A 25,240-nucleotide genomic window follows, 5' to 3' on the forward strand; every position below is an offset into this window, starting at 1 on the left:
AGAGCTTTGAAAAGTCAAACCACGCCCAAAATGCTACACAAATCTGATGATATCTTCCCCTAGATAATGATTTAAAAGTCTTCTGAGTTATTTCCCCAGCTGTTGGCAATCATTGGAATCTAGTGATCGTAAGCAAAAGGTTTCCTAATGAGGTGTATCCATTAGGATTTTTGGATTTTCCAATTCACAGTTCCAATTCATTGTTTGCTTACGGTAAACATATGTAGAGGAAAAAGGTTAGAACCTCATTATTTCTGAGCATGGTGTTTTTTTCCAGAAGTCCGGGTAAGTCTTCTATTCTAAGTTCTAGCACAAGTTCCTAACAGTATGTGAAATGGGATATGTATTAGACAACCTGAATTAGTAAATAGCCACCAGTAATCTGGGCATACATTGACTTCCAGCGTGATACAGTGGTTAAGAGCCAGCATGGCGTAGTGGTTAAGACCTGTGAACACTAATCTGGCGAACTAGATTTGTTCCCCTGCACCTCCACATGAAGCCTGCTGGGTGACCTTGGGCTAGTCATAGTTCTCTCAGAACTCTCTCAGTCCCACCTTCCTCACAAGGTGTCTGTTGTGGGGAGAGGAGGGGAAAGGGGTTTTAAGCCATTTTGAGACTCCTGACGGTTGAGAAAAGTGGGGTATGAATCGAAATTCTCCTTTTTCCTTTGTCAAACCTCTTGAAAACCTCTTCTGTGTTTATTCTACCTACTGTTCCCTCCCGTCATAGACGCACCAAATCCTCATTCGCAGTCATGCAAACATGACTTGCTGGGGCATGGAAGAATCCGAAGACAGGGGTAATAATCCTGCGCTGGAATTAGAAATTCTTGGGAACACCCTCCTCCAGCAATGCACAGTGATAAAAGATAAATGCTAAATGCTAACTTCAAGCTACCCTCGAAGTTAGTTCTTCCAGTATCGTAGTAAGGTGATGTGGGAATGACAGTACACAGTTCCAATGTGGATCAGTGAGCGTCTCCGACCAGGAGGCATTTAATTTACACAGGGCAAAATTGAACAAACTGGTGGGGAGGGGGGTGGAGAAGGCACCTACTGTCATAACCTGCCCTCCGTACCATCCGCTCACAGTGATATATTCCTGGTCATCAACATTATTTCCCTGCTGTAAAAGTTCCGGACATGGAGTGCTCTAACCAGTCTGCGCCAACGGAGTTTATCCTTGCTGGGTTGCGATACCCGAAAGGACTAGAGATCCCTGTCTTCCTGTTCTTCTTGATTATGTACATTCTGACCCTCTCTGGAAACTCCCTGATCCTCTGGGTGGTGGTGTCTGACCTCCAATTGCATAAGCCCATGTACTGGTTCCTCTGCCATTTATCCGTTATGGACATGGCTTTCTCCTCTGTTGTTGTCCCCAGAGTGATTGCGGGGTTTGTTCCCGGTGGCAAAGTCATTTCTTTGGGGGAATGCGTATCTCAGTTGTTCTTCTTCCACTTCCTGGGTTGCACAGAGTGCTTCCTCTACACCCTGATGGCTTATGACCGCTTCTTGGCTATTTGTAGGCCTCTCCATTACAGCAGCCTCATGAACTGGAGAGCCTGCCTGGGCCTCTCCTTGGGTACATTTATTGGAGGCTGCTTGAACTCAATGGTCGAGACAATCCTCACCTTTCAATTGCCCTTTGGCCAACGAAACCTGGTGGACTATATCTTCTGTGACATTCCAGCTGTACTAAAGTTGGCTTGCGCTGACACAAGACTCAATGAGATGATGGTCGTGATTGACGTTGGGCTGGTGGTCATGACCTGCTTCCTCCTCATCCTGACCTCCTATGTGTATATTGTGGCAGCCATTTTGAGGATCAAAAGCAAAGAAGGGCGTCGCCGGGCTTTCTCCACCTGCTCAGCCCATCTTACAGTGGTGGGCATCTATTACATACCTGTGCTGTTCCATTACCTGAGACCAACTTCTCAGGACTCAATGGATGGTGTGATATGTGTGTTGTATACTGCCATAACTCCGTTTCTGAATCCTATGATATACACACTTAGGAACAAGGACATTAAGCTCGCTCTAAGGAGACACTGGGGTAAGAACTCTGAATAGACAGGTGGCTCGCTCAGAATGGACTTCCTAATTTAACATGATTGTAAGTTATTTGGATTTTGGATTTCACCACATAGTGAGCCAGTTGTAACAAAACATGTGGAACGTAAACCTGGAACGAGTGTTGTGTTATTTGTTTGGACTAAGTTGAAGGTGTCAGTATTGTCAGTATAGAACCAGGGGGCATTCATTGAAAATGCTGGGTGGGGGGGGGGGGGCAGAATTAGGACTAATAAAAGGAAACACTTCTTCACGCAACGTGTGATTGGTGTTTGGAATATGCTGCCACAGGTGGTGGTGATGGCCACTAACCTGGATAGCTTTAAAAGGGGCTTGGACAGATTTATGGAGGAGAAGTCGATCTATGGCTACCAATCTTGATCCTCCTTGATCTCAGATTGCAATTGCTTTAGCAGACCAGGTGCTCGGGAGCAGCAGCAGCAGAAGGCCCTTGCGTTCACATCCTACATGTGAGCTCCCAAAGGCACCTGGTGGGCCAATGTAAGTAGCAGAGTGCTGGACTAGATGGACTCTGGTCTGATCCAGCAGGCTAGTTCTTATGTTCTTATGTTCTTATGACTTTGTGGTTGCCTTCACGACCTTGAACTGGGTTCCTGTGCAATGACTTCTTTCCGTTTGACTCCTCAATGAAAGAACCCTACTCAGAGTAGCTTAAATCTCAGGACATGAGTTGGAAGTGAACACATGTAGCTGGCTTATACCGAATGGGACCGTGGGCCCCATAAGGTCCGTCTTGTCGACTCAGACCGGCAATGAGCTCCCCAAGGTCTCAGATGAAGACCTTTGGTCATGAAAACTGTAAAAATTGTTTCTAAAGAAATGGATATATATTAGCAGTTCAGTGTTAAAATTGAGTCGTTTCTGTTGCTTTCTGTTTTGGTAAGCTTATTTTCTCCAGTTGTGTATTTTGTAAAGCGCTGGTTGAAAAATGTGTCTTTTTGGTGAAGTACGCAAGAGTGCTGCATGTTGTGAAATAAAACAAGGTTTTGCATAACCTTTGTCATGTTAATGTAACACCTTGGAGATTACAATGCTCATACAACACGTATGGTAGCTCTATATCCGCCAACCATTTTAAAGTGCTAACTTATTCCCATTTTATTACTTTTAACTGTGTGTTTTTTAAATATACTATGCCAGTACACTAAACCAAATTGGTTCATTATTATTTGGCACAGAATCAAATCTTTAAATATCAAATATGACACATAAAACAAATGTAGAACTTCTTATAAAAGATAGGTATCTTCTTCAATCTAACTCAGGGGTCCCCAAACTACGGCCTGGGGGCCAAATGTGGCCCCCTGAAGGCATTTATCCGGCCCGCCAGGCATGGCAGCGATGGCTCCATTCATGTGCAGTGGGGGCTCGAGGGAGAGGAGGAACCGGCCCCAACAGCTGTTGATTGCAGTTACATGATGGCACCCCCAAATCTCCATGAATTTTCTGACCCAGAGTTGGAAACCTTACATGTGGCAACGCCTGCTCCGCCCTTCCCTCTCAGCTACTCCATGTGTTGCTCTCAGGCTTTCTGTTCCTCCTCACTCCCATTGGCATCAGCCAGGCTGGCGAATCGCTCGCTGGCTGCTAGGGAGGAAAGAACCCAGGAAGATACCTGATCCTGGGTTAGATGGAATGCTTCATTGGGAAAGTTCTGCTTTTTTTTTTTTTTTACAGGGGAAGGTATTCCACAGCCTCCCCAACAATATTTGGAGCCCACCCTGAACTTGACATACTTTGGTCACTGTTCTAAAAATAGACCATGACAGAAAGGCTGAAAAGGTGAAATCAAACATTTTACAATCATTTGTGCATAGGAATTTGTTCATGTTTTTTTTTAGTCCGGCCCTCCAACAGTCTGAGGGACAGTGAACTGGCCCCCTGTTTAAAAAGTTTGGGGACCCCTGATCTAACTGATACACACTGTCTAATATTTAGGCATGGTAGGATACCTATTGCTGTCTTATTTTGCTTTTAACTTGCTAAACAGATCTATTTATATTGCAATTTTATATTAGATTGTATTTTTACATTGATGTGTAGGGATATTTACTGTCATTTGCTCTGGCTATTTCTTTAAAAAAAATTTGAAGTGATCTGAATCCCTTGAAGTCAACCATCAAGTTATGTGGACTATTTTCTTGCTATTGAACTATATTTGAGACAGCAGAATGTGTCTGTGTAAATCTTGATCTATCTATGCCTATTAAAGGTTAATAAAGAAAAATAATGTAACACCTTTTACCACATTTCATCTTTTAAAAAGAAAATAAATGTTTTGGTAGAACCTCAAAGTAGGAACTGCAGGGAACTAACCTAGTAAGCCATGTGGTGTAATGTTTAAGGGTGATGAACTCCGTTCTGCAGAACTGGGTTTGATTCCCCACTCCTCCACCTGAGTGGCAGACTATAATCTGGTGAGCTGGATTTATTTATCTGATCCTCCACGTGAAGCCTGCTGGGTGACCTTGGGCTGGTCACAGTTCTTTCAGAACTCTCTCAACCCCACCTACCTCACAAGAAGGTGCCTGTTGTAGGGAGAGGAAGGGAAGGAGTTTGAAAGCCACTCTGAGACTTTTAACAGTAGAAAAAAATGGGGTATGAATCCAAACTCTTCTCCTAAAATGTTGTAGACTAAAAGAACCACCATAAACAGATATACCCTGAATCCTATTCAGGTGTATTCAATAGAGCTTACTCTAGGGAGCTAGTTTTCGAATTATGCTATGGGTATGCTTATTTCTGGGATCATGCTTTTCCTTCGAGCTATTTTCCAATAAACACATAGGGATTACCATGTCTACAGTAGAGCTATTCTCCTTTAAAACTGGTTATGGATTGGCTTGATACTTAAATATTCCTTTCACTCCCAAGAATAATCCTCCCTAGGAAGTCTGCAGCATACTCAGCTGTCTCCAACTCCATACTCAGCTGTCTCCAACTTTGTCTGTTTTCAGCTGTCTCCAACTTTGTCTGTTTTCAGCTGTCATCCTCAGAATTACTCCCTGTCACTCAAGGAGCTCTGTGACCGGGACAACTCCTAAGAATGAAACTGTCAATCATAGACTGCTTTGGATGGTAGACCATATGAAGCCCCTGCCCTTTCAAACCTGACCTTTCCCAGGCTCCAGCCCCAAATCTCCACGAATTTTCCAATCTGGAGTTGGCAACCTTACACCTCAGTCTGACTCCAGGCATACTTATTTTGGCCTTTGCAACTGAGGCTTAGGAAAGCACAGTAAAACAAATGGAAAAAATTGTCCAAGTAATGAATCTTCAAGAACTAGGATTTCTGTGCAGACTTGACACTCCTAATTTCAGTAAATAAAGCACCATATGAGTGAGTACACGCACACACCAGTATAGAAATAAATGGAAATATTATTTTGCATGCTATTTTTTTTTAATATTCCAGTGACAAATGAAACCCCAGTAATTGTTTGTCAATGTTAATAGACTCTCTAGGGAACATAACCCCCTCCCATCCTCTTGGGCCACTAATCATGTATAAAATGAATTTGTGACAAAGAATATCAACATCTATCCAGATCATGAGAACTCAACACAATTGAAAAGCTTTATAAACCCTCCAGCTATTTCATAGTGATCATTTAGAACAGGGGTTTTGAAGACTGTTTGCACCCACAAACAAATTTCTCTCATGGCATCTTCTGAACCTTCTACACAGTTGCAAAGATAAAGATGGATATTGTAAGTCAGATACAATTTTTAACTTACATCTATCTTAGCAATGTGAACGTGTATCTGTTATATCAAATGCATTAGTCTTTTCTGAGTTTTAAGCATCACAAACAGGATTTTATTATTGTTTTTATTATTACCAACTACCCCAGTATAACACGTTATATATACACTATTTTTAATGTATTTCATCATGTACTACCTATATAAGTATTTACAAGAAACAGGCAAAATTTGTAAATTCAAGCCCCATGGGTGATATGATTTTAGGATGAAAATCCATTTGGTTTCCAGCTGCAACAAACATTGTCTAGCCTTTGTTCTATCAAATTTGCGGTGCTTGTATTTTTGCAGTACACAAAACTGGATGCCATTCTCCGTATGCCGACTGGCAATTCCACTCAAAATACCAAGGTCAACCTGAAATAAAGTTATGCTGCTCTTTGATATGTGATCACGTTCTGCGCTCAGAATATACAACCCAATGGAGAATCATCTTCCTCAGCAACAAGTCTTGACTTGTTGCAAAAGCATTTTATTGTCATTGTGCACGCACAACGAAATTTACAGCAGCATTCCTTGATGCACACAATTTCAGACTTATACCCCATCCTCACTTTCCCCTTCCTCCACCCATCCCTACACAGCCCCAAACACATCAACATGAAGCTGCGGAGTTTAGCATAGTCACAGCTCTAGAGTAGAAGTTGTCTCTAAGCCTCTTTGTCCTAGTTTTGATAGACCTGTATCATCTGCTGGATGGTAACAGTTCAAAAAGAGAGTGTGCTGGATGAGATGGGTCTGTCAGAATATTTTGGGCTTTTTTTAGGCTTCGGGAATTATAGAGTTCTTCTAAGGAGGGGAGAGGACAGCCGATAATCCTCTGTGCAGTAGTGATCACCCTTTGGAGCGCCTTCCTATCTGCCACTGTGCAACTGGAGAACCATACACAGATGCAGTAGGTTAAGACACTCTCTATAGCACAGCGGTAAAAGGACACCAGGAGTTTTCCATTCAGTTGTTGTTTCCTTAGAAGTCTCAGATAGTACAGTCTTTGCTGGGCCTTCTTAACCACCGGGGCAGTCTGTACGCCCCAGGTCAGGTCCTTTTTAATCATGATGCCCAGAAATTTAAAACTAGCCACCCGCTCTTTTTGATCTCCATTTATAGTCAAGGGCAGAATTTCTGAGCTATTCCTTCTATAGTCCACTATAAGCTCCTTTGTCTTGTTAGTATTAAGAACCAGGTTATTTTCCCTGCACCATGAGAGCAGTCGGTCCACCTCACTCCGATAGGCAGACTCATCCCCTCCAGAGATGAGCCCCACCACCGTTGTGTCACCGGGAAACTGAGATGGAAGAAATCTCTATTCACTGGATGCTGGGAGCTGATCATTTCCTGGGAATGGAATCTCAGATGTTGGTTGTTTCCAGTGTTCATTGGCCCGTTTTGATTTGGAAATATGTTTGCTGCCTATAAAATATGTCTCTGCATCATCTTCTTCCCTTCTTATTTTTTATTCAACACAGAGCATCTGAAGGTATAGTTGAAGGCAAAGATGCCAAACTACACTCCTTTCCTGGCATCTACTCATTGGAGCTGTAAGTTTCAAGTCAAAATTGTTTTACTAGCCCAGACCTGAGCTACCGTGCAAGTGATTGCCATACTGTTTTCTGTTCTATTTACCTGTTTTTGCTGCTGTTGAATTGCAGTATTTTGAAAATGTGGATTGTGTTCTCTCTTATTGCATATCATAACTGTGTCATTCTTCACAAGACCCTCTTCTTAGAAGGCAAGATATAAAAGTAAACATCATCATATTTATGTGTGATGGCCAGCACTGGGCTGAAATTAAGATGACTGCAAAAAACTGAGGCAGGTTTATATTAATCGAGAAGTTTACAGTGCAGTCCTAAGGATATATTCTTGTAAGTAAACCCCATTAAGGAGATTTGAGTAGGATCAAAGCTCTCTTTGATCTGAGATTGCAAATGCCTTAACAGTCCAGGTGCTTGGGAGCAACAGCCGCAGAAGGCCATTCCGTTCACATCCTACATGTGAGCTCCCAAGGGCACCTGGTGGGCCACTGCGAGTAGCAGAGAGCTGGACTAGATGGACTCTGGTCTGATCCAGCAGGCTCTTTCTTATGTTCTTAAGGCCATTGCTTTCACCTCCTAGATGGTCTCTGGTCTGATATGTTCTTAAGGCCCTTGCTTTCACATCCTGCAGGTGAGCTCCCAAAGGCACCTGGTGGGCCACTGCGAGTGGCAGAGAGCTGGACTAGATGGACTCTGGTCTGATCCAGCAGGCTCATTCTTATGTTCTTAAGGCCATTGCTTTCACATCCTGCAGGTGAGCTCCCAAAGGCACCTGGTGGGCCACTGTGAGTAGCAGAGAGCTGGACTAGATGGACTCTGGTCTGATCCAGCAGGCTAGTTCTTATGTTCTTAAGGCCCTTGCTTTCACATCCTGCATGTGAGCTCCCAAAGGCACCTGGTGGGCCACTGTGAATAGCAGAGAGCTGGACTAGATGGACTCTGGTCTGATCCAGCAGGCTAGTTCTTATGTTCTTAAGGCCATTGCTTTCACCTCCTGCATGTGAGCTCCCAAAGGCACCTGGTGGGCCACTGCGAGCAGCAGAGAGCTGGACTAGATGGACTCTGGTCTGATCCAGCAGGCTAGTTCTTATGTTCTTAAGGCCATTGCTTTCACCTCCTGCATGTGAGCTCCCAAAGGCACCTGGTGGGCCACTGCGAGTAGCAGAGAGCTGGACTAGATGGACTCTGGTCTGATCCAGCAGGCTCTTTCTTATGTTCTTAAGGCCATTACTTTCACATCCTGCAGGTGAGCTCCCAAAGGCCCCTGGTGGGCCACTGCGAGTAGCAGAGAGCTGGACTAGATGGACTCTGGTCTGATCCAGCAGGCTCTTTCTTATGTTCTTAAGGCCATTGCTTTCACATCCTGCAGGTGAGCTCCCAAAGGCACCTGGTGGGCCACTGCAAGTAGCAGAGAGCTGGACTAGATGGACTCTGGTCTGATCCAGCTGGCTTGTTCTTATGTTCTTATGATGCTCACCATTGCTATTACTACTTGTACTTATGTCTTCCATCTTTCCAAAAATATCAGACCGCAATTGATATGAATATTTATAACATTTATAAAACACTACCATTCATCCCTAGCATAACAAAAAGTGGCCAAGAAACTGAGAAACCCATAAAACAGGGATATTTTTTTAACAGCTATCAGAGTAGGAATAGGAATACATTATTCAGGCTCATTCCGCACATTCAGAATAATGCACTTTCAAACTGCTTTCAGTGCTCTTTGAAGCTGTGTGGAATGGCAAAATCCACTTGCAAACAGTTGTGAAAGTGGTTTGAAAATGCATTATTTTGTGTGTGCGGAAGGGGCCTCAGACGCCTAAATATCTTCAGGATTGTGGCTGTTTTAGTTTAGTTCAAACAGCTCAGTCTACTGTCGAGAAGCTCCTACCAGATCTCCTAGCCATGTACAAGAGTGGCCTTGAGCTCTCCATTTGATCTTCTCTGAAATCAGTTTCAAATTCCCTGTCCCTGATTAGGTACAAGATCACGAGGTCATAAGATGTGGAAGACATTGAAAGACAGATGAAAGAGCCTAACCTTACGGCTGAGATCCAATTCACTCTCCTGGGGTTTTCTGGCGTTCCGGAGCTTCAACTTCTCTTTTTCATGCTCTTCCTGGTCATTTACATGTTGACACTTCTAGGCAATATCCTCATCCTCCTCACCGTCAGTTCCAGCCCTCAGCTCCATTCTCCCATGTACTATTTCCTTTCCGAGCTGTCCCTCTTGGACATGTTGTATTCCAGCGCCACTGTGCCCAAGATGCTGACAGACTTCCTCACTGGCTCAAAAGTCATTTCCTACAAGGGCTGCGTGGCTCAGCTCTACGCTTTTCACTTCTTTGGGGGCACCGAGTGTTTCCTGCTAACCATCATGGCCTACGATCGATACGTGGCCATATGCAATCCCCTCCGCTATGTCAGGGTCATGAACAAGATGGCTTGTGCCAAGATGGCGGCCGGAACATGTCTTGTGGGCTCACTCCACGCTGCTCTCCAAACGGCGCTTACGTTCCGCCTGCCTTATTGTGGCCCTTACCAACTAGACCACTATTTCTGCGATGTCCCACCTTTGCTGAAGGTAGCCTGCGCGGAAACTGCTCTCAATGAAACGATTGTCATGGTGAACATTGGCCTTGTGGCCTTGAGCAGTTTCACGCTGATCCTGGGTTCCTATATCCGCATCGTCAACGCTGTTCTCAAGATGCGCTCTGAGGAAGGGAAGAAGAAGGCCTTCTCCACTTGTGCTTCTCATCTCGCTGTGGTTGTCCTCCTGTACGGCCCTTGTATACTCATTTACATGCAGCCGACCACCAGTCACCCAATACTGAAAGGCGTGTCTGTTTTTTATACATCTGTGACGCCTGCCCTCAACCCTGTCATCTATGCCTTGAGGAACGAAGAGATCAAGAAGGCCATGAGGAGACTTCTATTCAACAAGATCTTCTCCTGAAGGATGGTAGTGTGGAGACTTTGGTAGAAACCCCCACTTGAAATTTGAATGCAGATCCAAACCTATTTGTTGTGAAACTGTGTCCTCTTCATCGGAGTTTCTCCCTCCCCACCACAGTGAGCACACAGCAGACACACCCGGTTGCAGAACTCTTGGCAATCCCCACTACCAGGCGAGCTTGCTTCGCCAGTCTCCCCTGATTGGCTGGCATACCTTGATTGGGCGGGACCTTTTCCCACTGTGGAAACATATATTGTACGGGCGTGATAAAAAAATGTGTAAAAATTTAACGTTTAACTGTTTAACTGTGCAAACAGTTCATCATAACCTGTGCAAACCATTAACGATTCAAAGTTACACGTTTGACTGTTTAATGTTTGCATCCCCTTCTGCTGGCCGATCGCAAAAGTGGAAACGAAACCAAGAAAAGGTTGCACGCGCATCGCAGCGCTGATTGGTTGCCCGAATTCCGCATCACACTCCAGGGCAGGAAACGAGTCAGGGTTTCAACCCTCATCCCTCCCCTTGGATCAGTTCTGAACCGTGTTAATGGGGTCTATGCCACTTGCAACCAGGTCCTGCCGGAACGTAGATTAATGGGGAGAATGAGTGGCAGAAATGGAATCTGCCACACAAGCAATGGGGAGGTCATCCCTCAAACCTGGTTAGTTTGTGTTCTGAAACCTGGCTAAGACGGTAGTGGGGATTTGACCTTTGAGAGACATATCACAAACAGTGTGATTAATTAAAACCCTGCCTTAAATTAATTTTAAGTGGTTAAATTGTGTTCCTGAATCTGAGATGGTGCATATTAGTAACCGTATTAGCTTGCATTGCAGCACTGATTTTGTGACGCATACTGATTTTCCTTGATTGTTCTGAAAACCATAATATGTCTATGGGTTGGGAAGCAGCACTAGCGATTACTGATGTACGTAAGGTCGAAGTAGTGGTAGGCAAGTTATTTCGATTTCAGCAGCAGTGGCGTAGGAGGTTAAGAGCTCATGCATCTAATCTGGAGGAACTGGGTTTGATTCCCAGCTCCGCAGCCTGAGCTGTGGAGGCTTATCTGTGGAATTCAGATTAGCCTGTATACTCCAACACACGCCAGCTGGGTGACCTTGGGCTAGTCACAGCTTCTTGGAGCTCTCTCAGCCCCACCCACCTCACAGGGTGTTTGTTGTAAGGGGGGAAGGGCAAGGAGATTGTAAGCCCCTTTGAGTCTCCTGCAGGAGAGAAAGGGGGGATAGAAATCCAAACTCCTCCTCCTCCTCCTCCTCCTCCTCCTCTTCTTCTTCTTCTTCTTCTTCTTCTTCTTCTTCTTCTTCTTCTTCTTCTTCTTCTTCTTCTTCTTCTTCTTCTTCTTCTTCTTCTTCTTCTTCTTCTTCTTCTTCTTCTTCTTCTTCTTCTTCTTCTTCTTCTTCTTCTTCTTCTTCTTCTTCTTCTTCTTCTTCTTCTTCTTCTTCTTCTTCTTCTTCTTCTTCCTGGGGTTGTTTGTTTATGTATTGTTAATCAAATTATTTTTAAAATAATTTTAAATGTATTTCTATGTATTCAAATGTTTTAGGGCTTTGAACGTGTATCGCCTTGTGGATCCCAGTTGAATTGAAAAGCAGCATGAACATGTTCTAAAACAAGCAAACAAATAAAAGAAGTATCTTCGTGTCTCCATGGGATTGGAGAAGCCACAGCTGAGCACGGTTCTTTTCATCACTGCGGTCCAAACAGTGGCTCATTCCGCACATGCAGAAAAATGCACTTTCAAACTGCTTTCAGTGCTCTTTGAAGCTATGCGGAATAGCAAAATCCACTTGCAAACAGTTGTGAAAGTGGTTTGAAAACGCATTATTTTGCGTGTGCGGAAGGGGCCAGTGTGTGTTAAACATTGTGGTATAATGGTTATAGTGTAGAAGTGGGCCTTAGGAGGCCTCGCTTCAAATCCCCACATGGTCGGAACTCACCTGGAATTCTGTTTCCAGTTCTGGGCACCGCAATTCAAGAAAGTTATTTTTTTTATAATTAATTTTTACTGATTAAAATAAAACTGTATAGAGATACACAATCTAATTTGCTGCAAGATACAAATACAGGAGAATCTTGTTACTTATTTCATAAAATAAAATTATATAATACTAGCGGGGCCCGGCCACGCGTTGCTGTGGCAATTATCCTTCTCATCACAGTCTGCAACCCACACAGATGTCCATACAGGTCCAATGATCCCCAGCATAGTCTTTTGGGAGCAGCAGTGGCATAGTGGTTAAGAGCAGGTGCACTCTGATCTGGAGGAATTGGGTTTGATTTCCAGCTCTGCAGCTTGAGTTGTGGAGGCTTATCTGGGGGATTCAGATTAACCTGTGCACTCCCACACACACCAGCTGGGTGACCTTGGGATAGTCACAGATTTTCGGAGCTCTCTCAGCCCCACCCACCTCACAGGGTGTTTGTTGTGAGGGGGGAAGGGCAAAGAGGTTGTAAGCCCCTTTGAGTCTCCTACAGGAGAGAAAGGGGGGATATAAATCCAAACTCCTCCTCCTTTTCCTCCTCCTCCTCCTCCTCCTCCTCCTCTTCTTCTTTTGGGGTGGTCAAATGGAATCCCTCTTTCCCTTTTCAATTCACATTATTATATGGTGCTGTCTTGGTTTTTAGTATAAGGTAACCCTTTCCATTTCACAGCGGAACTGTCCAGAGTGCGAATCCCGCTGTCCATGAGGCTGGTTGACACGCACAGTCCTGGCGTGGGTAAGGCAGAACTGGGGCAAGGAGGCTATCCCAGTCAGGCAGCAGAGGCAGGGCGGTGAGGCGCTCGGATCGAGGCCAGCTCCCTGGGTTCTTAAAGGGCCACGTGCAAAAGAAGCGGAGCCAGTAGTGTTGGTTCTCCCCCACCCCGCAGATTTTCTTAGAAGAAAAAGGCAAACTTCAGCTTGATTTTAGTAAAAGAGAGCTGTGGCGAATATGGGTGAGGAAGTGAGTAAGTGGTGGTTGGATGTGAGGGAGGGCAGAATGAGGTGTGTGAGGATGAGCTGGATGTGGATGAGAGTATGTGCGTTGTGTGGTAGTAGTGGGTGAGGCACAGAGAGTGAAAGTTACCTGCGCGTGTGTGTGTGGGAGAACCCCACCTGATGTCTCACACGGCAAAGTGTGTATGTGTTTCACTTCCACTCGTATTACCTACCAGTATTACCTATTTACTGTTTCCACTGCTCATCTCTGCCCATCTGCATGAACTTTCTAAGCCCTCATCCCAAGCCCTCAGGCCACAGACAGACAGGCTGCACAAACATTCTAAGGGTGACAGTTAAACACAGCCAGCTTCATGGCCTGGTGCGCCAGGAAAAAGATGTTTTACCTGGCTCAGGTATGGACTTTCAGCAATTTGAAGGTCTGATTACCTGCCTGCAACAGGGAGGGACGTCATGTGAACATTTGGGGGCGATCCGTCCAGCCGTTTCGGCGTTAGGGAGTCACCAACAAACGGATGGTTAGCTTTTTATATATACATAGAAGATTGCATATCCAAAGAAGAAAAGGGAAAGAAAGGAAAAAGGAGAAAGGAAAAAATGGAGAAAGAGAAAAAGGAGAAAGAAAAAAAGAAAGTTATTGACAATCTGGAACAGGCAGAGGCGTATCTAGGGAAAATGTAGCCTGGTGCAAAATCTGAGGGGGCCCCCAATATGGGCAGCTACCACCCCCCACACAACCAAACAAGTCATTTGTCTTGAAGTGAGTTTGTGGGGGGTGATTTTCTGCCCCCCCATGACTAAATGGCTGCAGCCCAGAGACATTTGACCTTATATGGCCCCCTGGGCGGTACGCCCCTGGGAATAGGTCCGGAGGAGTGGAACCTGGAAAGGGTGGGGTTCAGGGAGGGGCTGCAACGGGTTCAATCCTTATGTCTGAGGCTGTGAATTTTGATTTGCAAAACCTTATCGCAGAAGGGCCAAACCTGCCTGAACACCCCAATCCGAACTGTGTCCTTGTACGCCTGTTGTTACCATTTCAAGAAATCCAGTGAAGAGGAGTCATTCACAGGTTTCCCAGCATCCTCCCTGGTGCGTCCCTTGTCAACCATTCCCTCATCTTTATCTTTGAGTCTCCTACAGGAGAGAAAGGGGGGATATAAATCCAAACTCCTCCTCCTCCTCCTCCTCCTCCTCCTCCTCCTCCTCCTCCTCCTCCTCCTCCTCCTCCTCCTCCATCTCCTCCTCCTCCTCCTCCTTCATCATCATCTAAGGAGATAAATTACTTGTGCTTCAACCTCTCCCCTCCCCTTTCAAAACAACTCTCATTAGAATTTATAAACAGGAGACACCATTAGTTATTTTTAGGTGAAACAAACAAAACCTCCCCACCTGTGGGCGATCTTGAGGGAAAGGCGTTCATGGAACGGCTTATGATGGAAGCAGGTCTGGATCACATAAATACTCTTCTTCAGTCATCTAGGAGAGTTGATAGGACGCTGGAGTATCTGGCAGAAATACACCATACAAATAAAGGGTTATGATTCTCAAAGCTTCTGGAAGGATTTTCTTTGCCTTCTCATTGGAGACTGTTGTACATTAGCTGGACTTCGCTACCAGCCTCTTTGAGGTTCATTTTATGAGACAAGATGAGAGTGGACTGGTGTTCTTCTGTGAGCTTTTATTGTTTTATGTTTCCGTACATTTTTTGCGTTCCCAATTTCTTTTTACCAGTAGATTCTTTTAGGTATATCCTTACAGTTTTCAAACATTTTATCCTCTGCGTTATGTTTTATTTACCTTATGCTGGTCTACGTAGGTCTGTGACTGTCCTAAATGTTGATTGATTGAATGTGCATCTTTTTCTTTTAGAAATAATGTGAGGGATTGCACCTGATTTTCCCTTGAGTTCAACAGTGGATGCTGCATATGAATATCTCCTGCTCTTTGCATTTCGTAGAGTAACTGTTGACATCTTTAAGGGGTGGGATTCAAATAATTTAACAACTGGTTGTTTGCGAGCACCATTTTAACAACCGGTTCTGCCGAAGTGGTGAGAACCGGCTGAATCCCACCACTGGTACCACCCTATCCTTGATGCAGGCACATAGCGCATGAATGGAGCATGAAAACCGAACAGAAATTTACCAGTTCATCATAGTGGGATTCCCATACCCCCTGGAGCTGGGAGTCCCCTTGTTCATCTTCTTTTCGCTCATCTACCTTCTGACAGTCTTGGGAAACCTTCTCATCCTCTTGGCCGTGGGGTCTGAGCCCCGGTTGCACAAGCCCATGTATTGGTTTCTCTGCCACTTGTCCTTCTTGGACATGACTGTCTCTTCTGTGGTGGTCCCCAAGGTGATTGCTGGATTCATAAAGGGAGGTGGGGTCATCTCCTTTGGCGGCTGCGTAACCCAGCTGTTCTTCTTCCACTTCCTGGGTTGCACAGAGTGCTTCCTCTACACCGTGATGGCTTACGACCGGTTCCTGGCCATCTGCAAGCCCCTCCGTTACAGCAGCCTCATGAACCGGAAAACCTGCCTCTGCCTGTCCTTTGGAACGTGGTTTGGTGGCTCGGTGCACTCCATGATCCAGACCACTCTGACTTTCCACTTGCCCTACGGCTGCGGAACCCAAGTGGGTTATATCTTTTGTGACATCCCAGCGGTGTTGAAACTGGCTTGCGCCGACACGTCGTTCAACGACACGGTGACTTTTGTAGACATTGGCTTCCTGGCCATGACCTGCTTCTTCCTCATCCTCACTTCCTACGTCTACATCATCTCTGCCATCCTGAGGATCCGAAGCGCTGAGGGCCGACGGCGGACGTTCTCCACTTGCGCCGCCCACATCACTGTGGTCGTGACGTACTATGTCCCGTTGGTGTTCATCTACCTCAGGCCGGATTCGCAGGACCCCCTAGATGGCGTGGTGGCTGTCTTCTACACCACCGTGACGCCACTTCTGAACCCAGTCATATACACCCTGAGGAACAAAGAGATGAAGTGTGCTTTAAAGAGGTTGTGGGTGAGAAAGACCTCTGCACCAATAGAATCATTCGCCATTCAGTGAAAAGGACTTCCATGTTCATGAACTGTGACTGAGCATAAAACAGGCATCATATCTGGTCGTTGTGGTTTTTCCGGGCTGTGTGGCTGTGGTCTGGTAGGTCTTGTTCCTAACATTTCACCTGTATCTGTGGTTGGCATCTTCAGAGTTGTGTCACAGAAGGAAGTCTGTTACACACTGTAACAGACTTCCCTATGTGATACACCTCTGTTACACACTGTAACAGACTTCCCTATGTGATACACCTCTGTTACACACTGTAACAGACTTCCCTATGTGATACACCTCTGTTACACACTGTAACAGACTTTCCTATGTGATACACCTCTGTTACACACTGTAACAGACTTCCCTATGTGATACACCTCTGTTACACACTGTAACAGACTTTCCTATGTGATACACCTCTGTTACACACTGTAACAGACTTCCCTATGTGATACACCTCTGTTACACACTGTAACAGACTTCCTGTGTGATACACCTCTGTTACACACTGTCACAGACTTCCCTATGCGATACACCTGTGAAGATGGCAGCCACAGATGCAGGCGAAACGTTAGGAACAAGATCTACCAGACCACGGCCACACAGCCCGGAAAACCCACCATGACCAGTCGAATCCGGCCATGAAAGCCTTTGACAAGGCATTATATCCTTTCCACAGACAATATAAATGTATTGATTTTCCAGTGGGACCTGGGGTCTAGGTTTACCAACTCCAGATTGGGAAATTCTGAGAGATTTGAGGGAGAGGAAGGAAAAGTTTGGGAAGGGACCTTAGCTGAATATAATGTTATTTTCTCCCGGGGATTGACAGTGTGGAATTCAGTTGTATGTTCACAATCTCTCCACCCCACATCCCCTGAGGTTGGCCGCCCTATTAGGTAGGAAGACTTTGTCTTTGTCTAAAGAATGTTCCAAGTTCTTTTTCTCTCTTAGAGGTCAGGGGGGAGAGCATGGGATAATCATGACATTCAGAAGGAAAGAGAAGGGGGGGAGGGGGTGCATTTGTGTACGTTTTTTTATATATTTATGTACAGATTTCTATGGTGCCTCTCAACTGACGGGCTCCTGGGGTGACAAATGATACGCAAAATCCAAAACAAGACTGCTTGATTCAAAACCCATTCAGCGTAGTGTAAGAAACCAAGAACTGAAATGGGAAAAAGCAAAAACGAAGTAAATTGTTTGTGTTTGACAGTTTGTGCTTGAAAGGTAAACAGTTTTCCTGCATTCCAGTTTGGGTTGCCAAATTCCAGGTGGGGGCTGGAGAGCGCCTGTTATTACAATTGATCTCCAGGCGACAGAGATCAAAGGGCCTCTTTGAAATCCCTCCCCCCAAACCCCCAAACTCAGGTTCCACCTCACAACTTTCTGAGCTGCTGTTCACACAGTTTTGGGTAAATCTTGTCAAATGATTTCCATTAACTGGCTGTTGTGGGTTCTTGTTGTTAATCTTGATTGTTAATATTTATATCAGGTAAGCCTCTACAGCTCAGGCCGCAGAGCTGGGATTCAAACCGGTTCCTCCAGAAGACATGTTTCTCTCCATGGCACCATGATCTTTGTTAACAATAAAAACATTTTTATTCCAAGACAATCAAAGGAGTGTTTTCTTGGCTATTCCTTCCTCAAGTGGCTTGATCTTTTTTTGGTATGTTTTTAATGACCTTGTTTTTGTCAAACTGCTGAATGCGGGGGGAGGGGGGGAAGGTTTCCTAATTTAAATATAAAACAAATGACGAAAAGAGGGAGGGAAATTCTGTGACATTCACTATGCAAATAGCAGATTCTATCCAGAAATCTGTGGGTGAGCTGTATCCAAATCACTCACTGGGAAACTGCATTTCAGCAGATCAAAGATGGTTGGTTCCATCATCTTTGATGGGTCTGGTCACTGGTCAAGGAGGAGAAAGGAAAGGTGTAGTGGTTAAGAGCAGTAAACTCTAATCTGGAGACCCGGGTTTCATTCCTGACTCCTCCACCTGAGCAGCGGACTCTTAGCAGGTGAATGAGATTTGTTTCCCCACTCCTACGCATGAAACCTACTTGATGACCCTGGGCTAGTCACATTATCTCAGAACTCTCTCAGCCTCACCCACCTCACAAGATGTCTGCTGTGGGGAGAGGAAGGGAAGGAGTTTGTAAACGGTACAAATGGAATGGAAATGAATCATGGAGCTTTGCAGGTTTCTTGGCTGAGGACCCACAGGACTACCTCTGCTTTGTCAGGTATCCCAGAAAGTGGAGAGCAGTGAATCCACGTACCAGCGGGAGGGAGTTTGTTTGAGTGTTCAGGCAGGGGTCCAAAGGGAGGTGTTCCCAGAGGGTGCATGGATATATAGTATGGCTCCTAAAGAGCTCCACCATATTGAAGATCATGTTCCTGCCCATCCACTACAGTTTCTGGGGAGGTGAGTGCATCTAAGAACGTAAGAACATAAGAACTAGCCTGCTGGATCAGACCAGAGTCCATCTAGTCCAGCATTCTGCTACTCGCAGTGGCCCACCAGGTGCCTTTGGGAGCTCACGTGCAGGATGTGAAAGCAATGGCCTTCTGCTGCTGCTGCTCCCGAGCACCTGGTCTGCTCAGGCATTTGCAATCTGAGATCAAGGAGGATCAAGATTGGTAGCCATAGATTGACTTCTCCATAAATCTGTCCAAGCCCTTTTTAAAGCTATCCAGGTTAGTGGCCATCACCACCACCTGTGGCAGCATATTCCAAACACCAATCACACGTTGCATGAAGAAGTGTTTCCTTTTATTAGTCCTAATTCTTCCCCCCAGCATTTTCAATGAATGCCCCCTGTTCTAGTATTGTGAGAAAGAGAGAAAAATTTCTCTGAATTCAGTTTCTGTGAAGACTACATCCCATCAGCTCGTCTGCTTTGTAGAGTGTGCTTTTTTCCTACACGCTGAAATCTCTATTTCATAGGACTTTTGTCCACATAGATCCAACCCCTACATTTCAGAATCTAGAATGTTGGCCATTAGATAACGTGCACAGAAAAATGCTGAGAATGATGTTCAACAGAATCTCTCCATCTAGTTGTGTAATTAAATGCTACCTAGTCCCAGCTGCAAAGGACTTGACTTTAGTAACTCAGTAAGCATAAAAAGGCTCATGCTATTCATGCTGAAAGGAATTTAAATTAACTGGAAGTAAGTGTGAATCTACACTGAAAATCTGAGGGGATCTTCTGTCTTCAAAGAAAAATTCAACTACTAGTATTTCCCTACAGGTCTCAGATTGAGGAATTTAGCTGGTTGGGTTCAGATACTGTTTTTATCAACATTTTTCAGAGAGATTCTTTTTTTCACATCTAATGGGAGATTCAGCTCTGGCTGGAAGGAATGGTTGATTCCTCAGAATTAGAAACTGTAAATTAGAATTAGAAACTGTAAATTAGAATTAGAAACTGTAAATTAGAATTAGAAACTGTAAATTAGAAACTGTAAAAATATCTCTTTTCAAAGTCTGAGAGGATGAAATAGGAGGTGAAAGTAGGGGTGGGTAGCGTGGTGGCCAAGTTTGCAGATGATACCAAATTATGTAGGGTGGTGAGAACCACAAAGGATTGCGAAGAGCTCCAAGCGGACCTTGATAAATTAGGTGAGTGGGCTCAGAAATGGCAAATGCAGTTCAATGTAGCAAAATGCAAAGGGATGCATATAGGGGCAAAAAATCCAAACTTCATATACACGCTACAGGGGTCAGTGCTATCAGTCACAGACCAGGAAAGGGATTTAGGCGTCTTAGTTGATAGTTCCATGGGAATGTCAACTCAAATGCATGGCAGCTGTGAAAAAGGCAAACTCTATGCTGGGGATCATTAGAAAAGGAATTGATAATAAAACTGCAAAGATTGTCATGCGTTCCTTTATATAAAGCAGTGGTGCGACCTACGGCACTTGGAGTACTGTGTCCAGTTCTTGGTCGCTGCATCTCAAAAAAAGGATATTGAAGAGATAGAAAAAGGGTGCAGAGAAGGCAAGCAACGAGGATGATTGAGGGACTGGAGCACCTGCCTTCCTATGGAGGAGAGGCGGCAGCGTTTGGGACTCTTTAGTTTGGAGAGGAGACGCCTGAGGGGGGGATATGCAGGATTTTGGAAGTCTATAAAATTATGCATGGGGTAGAAAATGTTGACAGAGAGAATTTTTTCTCTCTTTCTCACAATACTAGAACTGGGGGCATTCATTGAAAATGCTGGGGGGAAGAATTAGGACTAATAAAAGGAAACACTTCTTCACACAACGTGTGATTGGTGTTTGGAATATGCTGCCACAGGAGGTGGTGATGGCCACTAACCTGGATAGCTTTAAAAGGGGCTTGGACAGATTTATGGAGGAGAAATCGATCTATGGCTACCAATCTTGATCCTCCTTGATCTGAGATGGAAAATGCCTTAACAGACCAGGTGATCGGGAGCAGCAGCAGCAGAAGGCCATTGCTTTCACCTCCTGCATGTGAGCTCCCAAAGGCACCTGGTGGGCCACTGTGAGTAGCAGAGAGCTGGATTAGATGGACTCTGGTTTGATCCAGCTGGCTTGTTCTTATGTTCTTAAATAGGAGGTGAACCAAAAGAGAGGTGTCAGTCACTCGGACAGGCTTATAAATAGAGTTACCACATCCCAAGAATTCTTCTGTGCCTTTATCAGCTCTATCGTGGGAAGGAAGTAAACTTGCCTTGGGGGTCTTCCTCCATCTCTTCTACACAAATCCATTCAGCAAACAACACAGCCTACTTAGAAGCAAACATCTATTATGTGTGGCCAAAGGCTATCACGCAGTATATTTAAGTGCATAAACTATCAGCCTAATAAATGAATTCCCTTTCTGCAGTTCAGGGTAGCAGAGACACGTGAGAAACGTAGTCAATCGATCGCACAGTCACTGAAGACATTTTCAAAATGTCAGAGCACCATTTTAAAAGGGGATTCATGTAAAAATGTTTTGAGCTTGGCAAGTAAACATTTGAGGATGAAAACAATGCAGAACTCCGTGGAGGAACTGTTTTATTTTCTGCCTCGAAATGTTTTAAATGAATTGTGTGGAAAGGGCATTAGTCTTGTCTATGCCCTTTTCAACATCAAAAACCAAAGAGATGTGGATAAATCTTCCACATCTTCTTGGATCTTCTTTATGCTAAATGCTCCACCAGGTCCTAGAGCAGGGGCTGATGGGATTTGTAGTCCATGAACATCTGGAGAGCCGCAGGTTGCAGACCCCTGTCCTAGAGCCTGCCGTCCGATTCTCTGCTCACATCAGAGAATTTTATTTAAGTGCCACTTGTGTGAAAACCATTATTGCCTGCACTGGTAAACATAGATCTTTGTAAAAAAATAATAATTTACATAACCCCAGACAGATCTTAGCAAGACTTCCCTTTTGATAAAGTTGTACCCACCATTTTGTTTCCCATTCATGCCGCAGGAAACAAAATGGTGAGCTAATAGCTAATCTAAGAAGAAGAAGAAGAGTTTGGATTGATATCCCCCCTTTCTCTCCTGCAGGAGACTCAAAGGGGCTTACAATCTCCTTGCCCTTCCCCCCTCACAACAAACACCCTGTGAGGTAGGTGGGGCTGAGAGAGCTCCGAGAAGCTGTGACTAGCCCAAGGTCACCCAGCTGGCGTGTGTGGGAGTGCACAGGCTAATCTGAATTCCCCAGATAAGCCTCCACAGCTCAGGCGGCAGAGCTGGGAATCAAACCCGGTTCCTCCAGATTAGATACACGAGCTCTTAACCTCCTACGCCACTGCTGCTCCTGATGATCTTTTTACAAAGATTGATGTTTACCAGTGCAGGCAATGATGGTTTTGATGCAGGGTTTTGATCTGAATTTGGAAAATTAGTCCCTGTCCATTGATTTGAGTTATCCAGTGGTGGGATTAAAATAATTCAACGACTGGTTGTTTACAAGAACCATTTTAACGTCCGGTTCTGCCGAAGTGGTGCGAACCGGCTGAATCCCACCACGGGAGCTATCCCTAATGTGATTGTGCTGTGGATCTTTTCTCTCTCTGATTTGATTGAAACTTTCCCCCCCTTCTGTCAGATGGAGCCAGGAAACCGAAGCGGAGTGAAGGTGTTCATTCTTGGGGGCCTACCAAACACCAGCCAATTCCCTGTTCTGTTCTTCCTCATCTTCTTGGTCGTATACTTGATGACCGTGCTAGGCAACCTCCTGATCTTCTTCACCATCCTGTCGGAAGCCCAACTTCATCGTCTCCCGATGTACTTCTTCCTCGGCAACCTCTCCTTCCTGGACACCTGTCTCTCCACTGTCACGGTCCCCAAAATCTTAGCTGGTTTCATAGTGGCCAGACATAGGACCATCTCCTTCACAGGCTGCCTCATCCAACTTTACACCTTCCACTTCCTGGCAAGCACCGAATGTTTCCTTTACACCGTGATGGCGTACGACCGCTACCTTGCCATCTGCCGCCCATTGAACTATGCCATGCTCATGAACAGGAAAGTCTGCTCTGGGCTGGCTGCTGGCACCTGGATCACTGGTTCCGTCCATGCCGCCATACATACCAGCCTAACCTTTCGCTTGCCCTACTGCGGCCCCAACCAAGTTGACTATTTCTTTTGCGACATCCCCCCCATGTTAAAGCTGGCCTGCGCTGACACCTCTGTGAACCACACCGTCATATTAGCCAACATTGGGATTGTAGCCGCTGGCTGTTTTATGCTCATATGTGTCTCCTATGTGTACATTGTGGTGGCCATTTTGAAAATCCAAACAATGCAGGGAAGACACCGGGCCTTCTCCACGTGCAGTGCTCACCTCACCGTGGTGATACTATATTATGGGCCTCCCATCTTTATATATATGTTCCCGTCTTCAAGTGACTCGACCTATGGGGCCCTGGCTGTCTTCTACACTATCATCACCCCCATGTTGAACCCATTCATATATACGCTGAGGAACAAGGAAGTGAAAAGATCTCTGTCCAGATGGTTAAGTGGACACTCGGTTCTTCAGGAGAGATAGAGCTGGAAATGTATTGGAGACATTACATCTAGGTATATCGGAGTGGGTTGTGAGGGGCGGAATCTTCCTGTGGATCTAGAAGGACGTTCAAGTGAACTGAGGTGCAGAACACGGGGGGGGGTGTGTGTGTGTTTGATCCCATCCCCCCGAAAATATATGGCTCATTCCGCACATGCAAAATAATGCACTTTCAAACTGCTTTCAGTGCTCTTTGAAGCTGTGCGGAATAGCAAAATCCACTTGCAAACAGTTGTGAAAGTGGTTTGAAAACACATTATTTTGCATGTGCGGAAGGGGCCTATGTGAAATATGGGGTTTTTAATGATCTATACACAGGGTGATGTTTTAGAGAGCAACCTGAACATTTCTTCTTGTATAGGTGGTATATACGTGGCTTCCCACTGAAGCAATTGGTGTAACTTCTGGGCTGGAAACCACAACTTGGTGCTTGCAGTGTTGATCATCTTGGGCACCCTTCTTCTTTTGTGTGTATAAATTCTGCACACCTTGGATTTCAAGGTTTTTAAGTACCCGTTCAACCATCACAATCAATTATTATTTAGAAAAAAGCATGTAATATTCCAATACCCTTACCTGGATGTCCTAGACCAGCTTTTGGAAGCTAAGCTGGCTTAGTTTTGGTTAGTATGTGAATGAGAGACCACTGAGAAAATCATGTACTTTAATTAGAAATAGGTTTTTTTAAAAAAGTACAGCGCAGACTGAAATATTTAATTGTTCCTTGTGGTTTGAAGTGACACAGTCCAGGAATGAAGACACCAGAGGAAACTTCTGCTCATCTCCTTCGATGTGAGAATGTCATTCCTACACTCATTTCACCCACTTGCTTGGAAACACAGGACTTCTGTCTCATTGCCCCTATGCGCCGGGGGCCAAAAGGTTATACTAGGCCATTTGGTGTGGAAATGTTATACAATTCACATTATCTTGGTCTACCCATCTGCTCTGAACCCTGCCTTGTTCATTTCATTAGCGAGAGACCTGTAGGGACGCAGACGCTCCGTGTGGCGTGTGGTGCTAATGACATAGAAAAAGTTACCTCCGAGTGGCGTAGCCAAACATACAACTCGGCGATGCCTGCGAAGCAATTCTGACCTGTGACAACTTCGCACCTGTGCCTGCTATACCTGTTGCTACATACTCTGCCATAATTGGCCCAGAGGGAATTGTCTCATTTAAACCAGCTGCATTGGCCAAGTGCCACTTTGGTGGAGACGGAAATTGCTTTGGGCCCTGAATTCTCTCTGCGGCTCTGGGAGCTTTTAGACACTGTTGCGCTTAGTGACTTTGCCTAATGAGACACTGGAGGGATTTGAGTTCCAGACCCTGCTTCATTAGCCACGGGGAACTGCAGGCCACGAAAGTTGCCAGCGGCAAAGGAGATAATTAAAGATGCAGCAAAGTTGAGAATTGCCGGTGCCTTTGCTAAGATCTAGTGAGGATCAGAAGTTCACATGGAAACGCTGTATCTTAGCAACTTGGACACTAAAAGTTACCCATGAAAGAGGAAGTTGGCCAAGAAGGTTTTCTTTCTGATATCAGACACTTGAACGCTTAGCAATTATTTGCCCTGCCAGAGCTATAACAATTCTGTGGGAATTTGGAAACATTACAGAGAACCTCCACTAGGGGCAGCACTCAGCTTCCAGATCAGCTTAGCTTTCTATTTTAACAAAGTAAATTAAAAACCATATTCAAACAATATCTCCATTTCTGTTCCATTAGATAACTTTGAATAGAACCTGCTGGCACAGAGAACAGCATTAGGTCTGAGATTAAGAAGAGCCTTCATTGTGAAACATTGCTTTTTATCGGGTTACAATTAT

At 45.0% G+C, this 25,240-nt stretch overlaps 4 protein-coding genes across 4 annotated transcripts; all 4 read left to right on the forward strand.

The window, feature by feature from the left end:
• The first annotated feature begins 1,145 nt into the window (after positions 1 to 1,145).
• Positions 1,146 to 2,072, forward strand: LOC125445093 (olfactory receptor 10G6-like). Its single transcript, XM_048517938.1, has one exon. It carries the CDS (start codon positions 1,146 to 1,148, stop codon positions 2,070 to 2,072), a length of 927 nt encoding a protein of 308 aa, XP_048373895.1.
• A 7,352-nt stretch (positions 2,073 to 9,424) lies between these two features.
• On the forward strand, positions 9,425 to 10,354 carry LOC125444401 (olfactory receptor 10G7-like). The gene has a single exon (XM_048516811.1). It carries the CDS (start codon positions 9,425 to 9,427, stop codon positions 10,352 to 10,354), a length of 930 nt encoding a protein of 309 aa, XP_048372768.1.
• A 5,078-nt stretch (positions 10,355 to 15,432) lies between these two features.
• Positions 15,433 to 16,386, forward strand: LOC125444402 (olfactory receptor 10G6-like). Its single transcript, XM_048516813.1, has one exon. It carries the CDS (start codon positions 15,433 to 15,435, stop codon positions 16,384 to 16,386), a length of 954 nt encoding a protein of 317 aa, XP_048372770.1.
• A 6,062-nt stretch (positions 16,387 to 22,448) lies between these two features.
• Positions 22,449 to 23,393, forward strand: LOC125444403 (olfactory receptor 10S1-like). Its single transcript, XM_048516814.1, has one exon. The coding sequence runs from the start codon at positions 22,449 to 22,451 to the stop codon at positions 23,391 to 23,393; it is 945 nt and encodes a 314-aa protein (XP_048372771.1).
• The last annotated feature ends 1,847 nt before the right edge of the window (positions 23,394 to 25,240 follow it).

The sequence above is a fragment of the Sphaerodactylus townsendi genome, linkage group LG15, assembly GCF_021028975.2.
Source record: "Sphaerodactylus townsendi isolate TG3544 linkage group LG15, MPM_Stown_v2.3, whole genome shotgun sequence".
NCBI classification, from domain to species: Eukaryota; Metazoa; Chordata; class Lepidosauria; order Squamata; family Sphaerodactylidae; genus Sphaerodactylus; species Sphaerodactylus townsendi.

Coding starts and splice junctions, on each gene's coding strand:
- LOC125445093 (XM_048517938.1), top strand. CDS start 1,146: ATGGAGTGCTCTAACCAGTCTGCGCCAACGGAGTTTATCCTTGCTGGG.
- LOC125444401 (XM_048516811.1), top strand. CDS start 9,425: ATGAAAGAGCCTAACCTTACGGCTGAGATCCAATTCACTCTCCTGGGG.
- LOC125444402 (XM_048516813.1), top strand. CDS start 15,433: ATGGAGCATGAAAACCGAACAGAAATTTACCAGTTCATCATAGTGGGA.
- LOC125444403 (XM_048516814.1), top strand. CDS start 22,449: ATGGAGCCAGGAAACCGAAGCGGAGTGAAGGTGTTCATTCTTGGGGGC.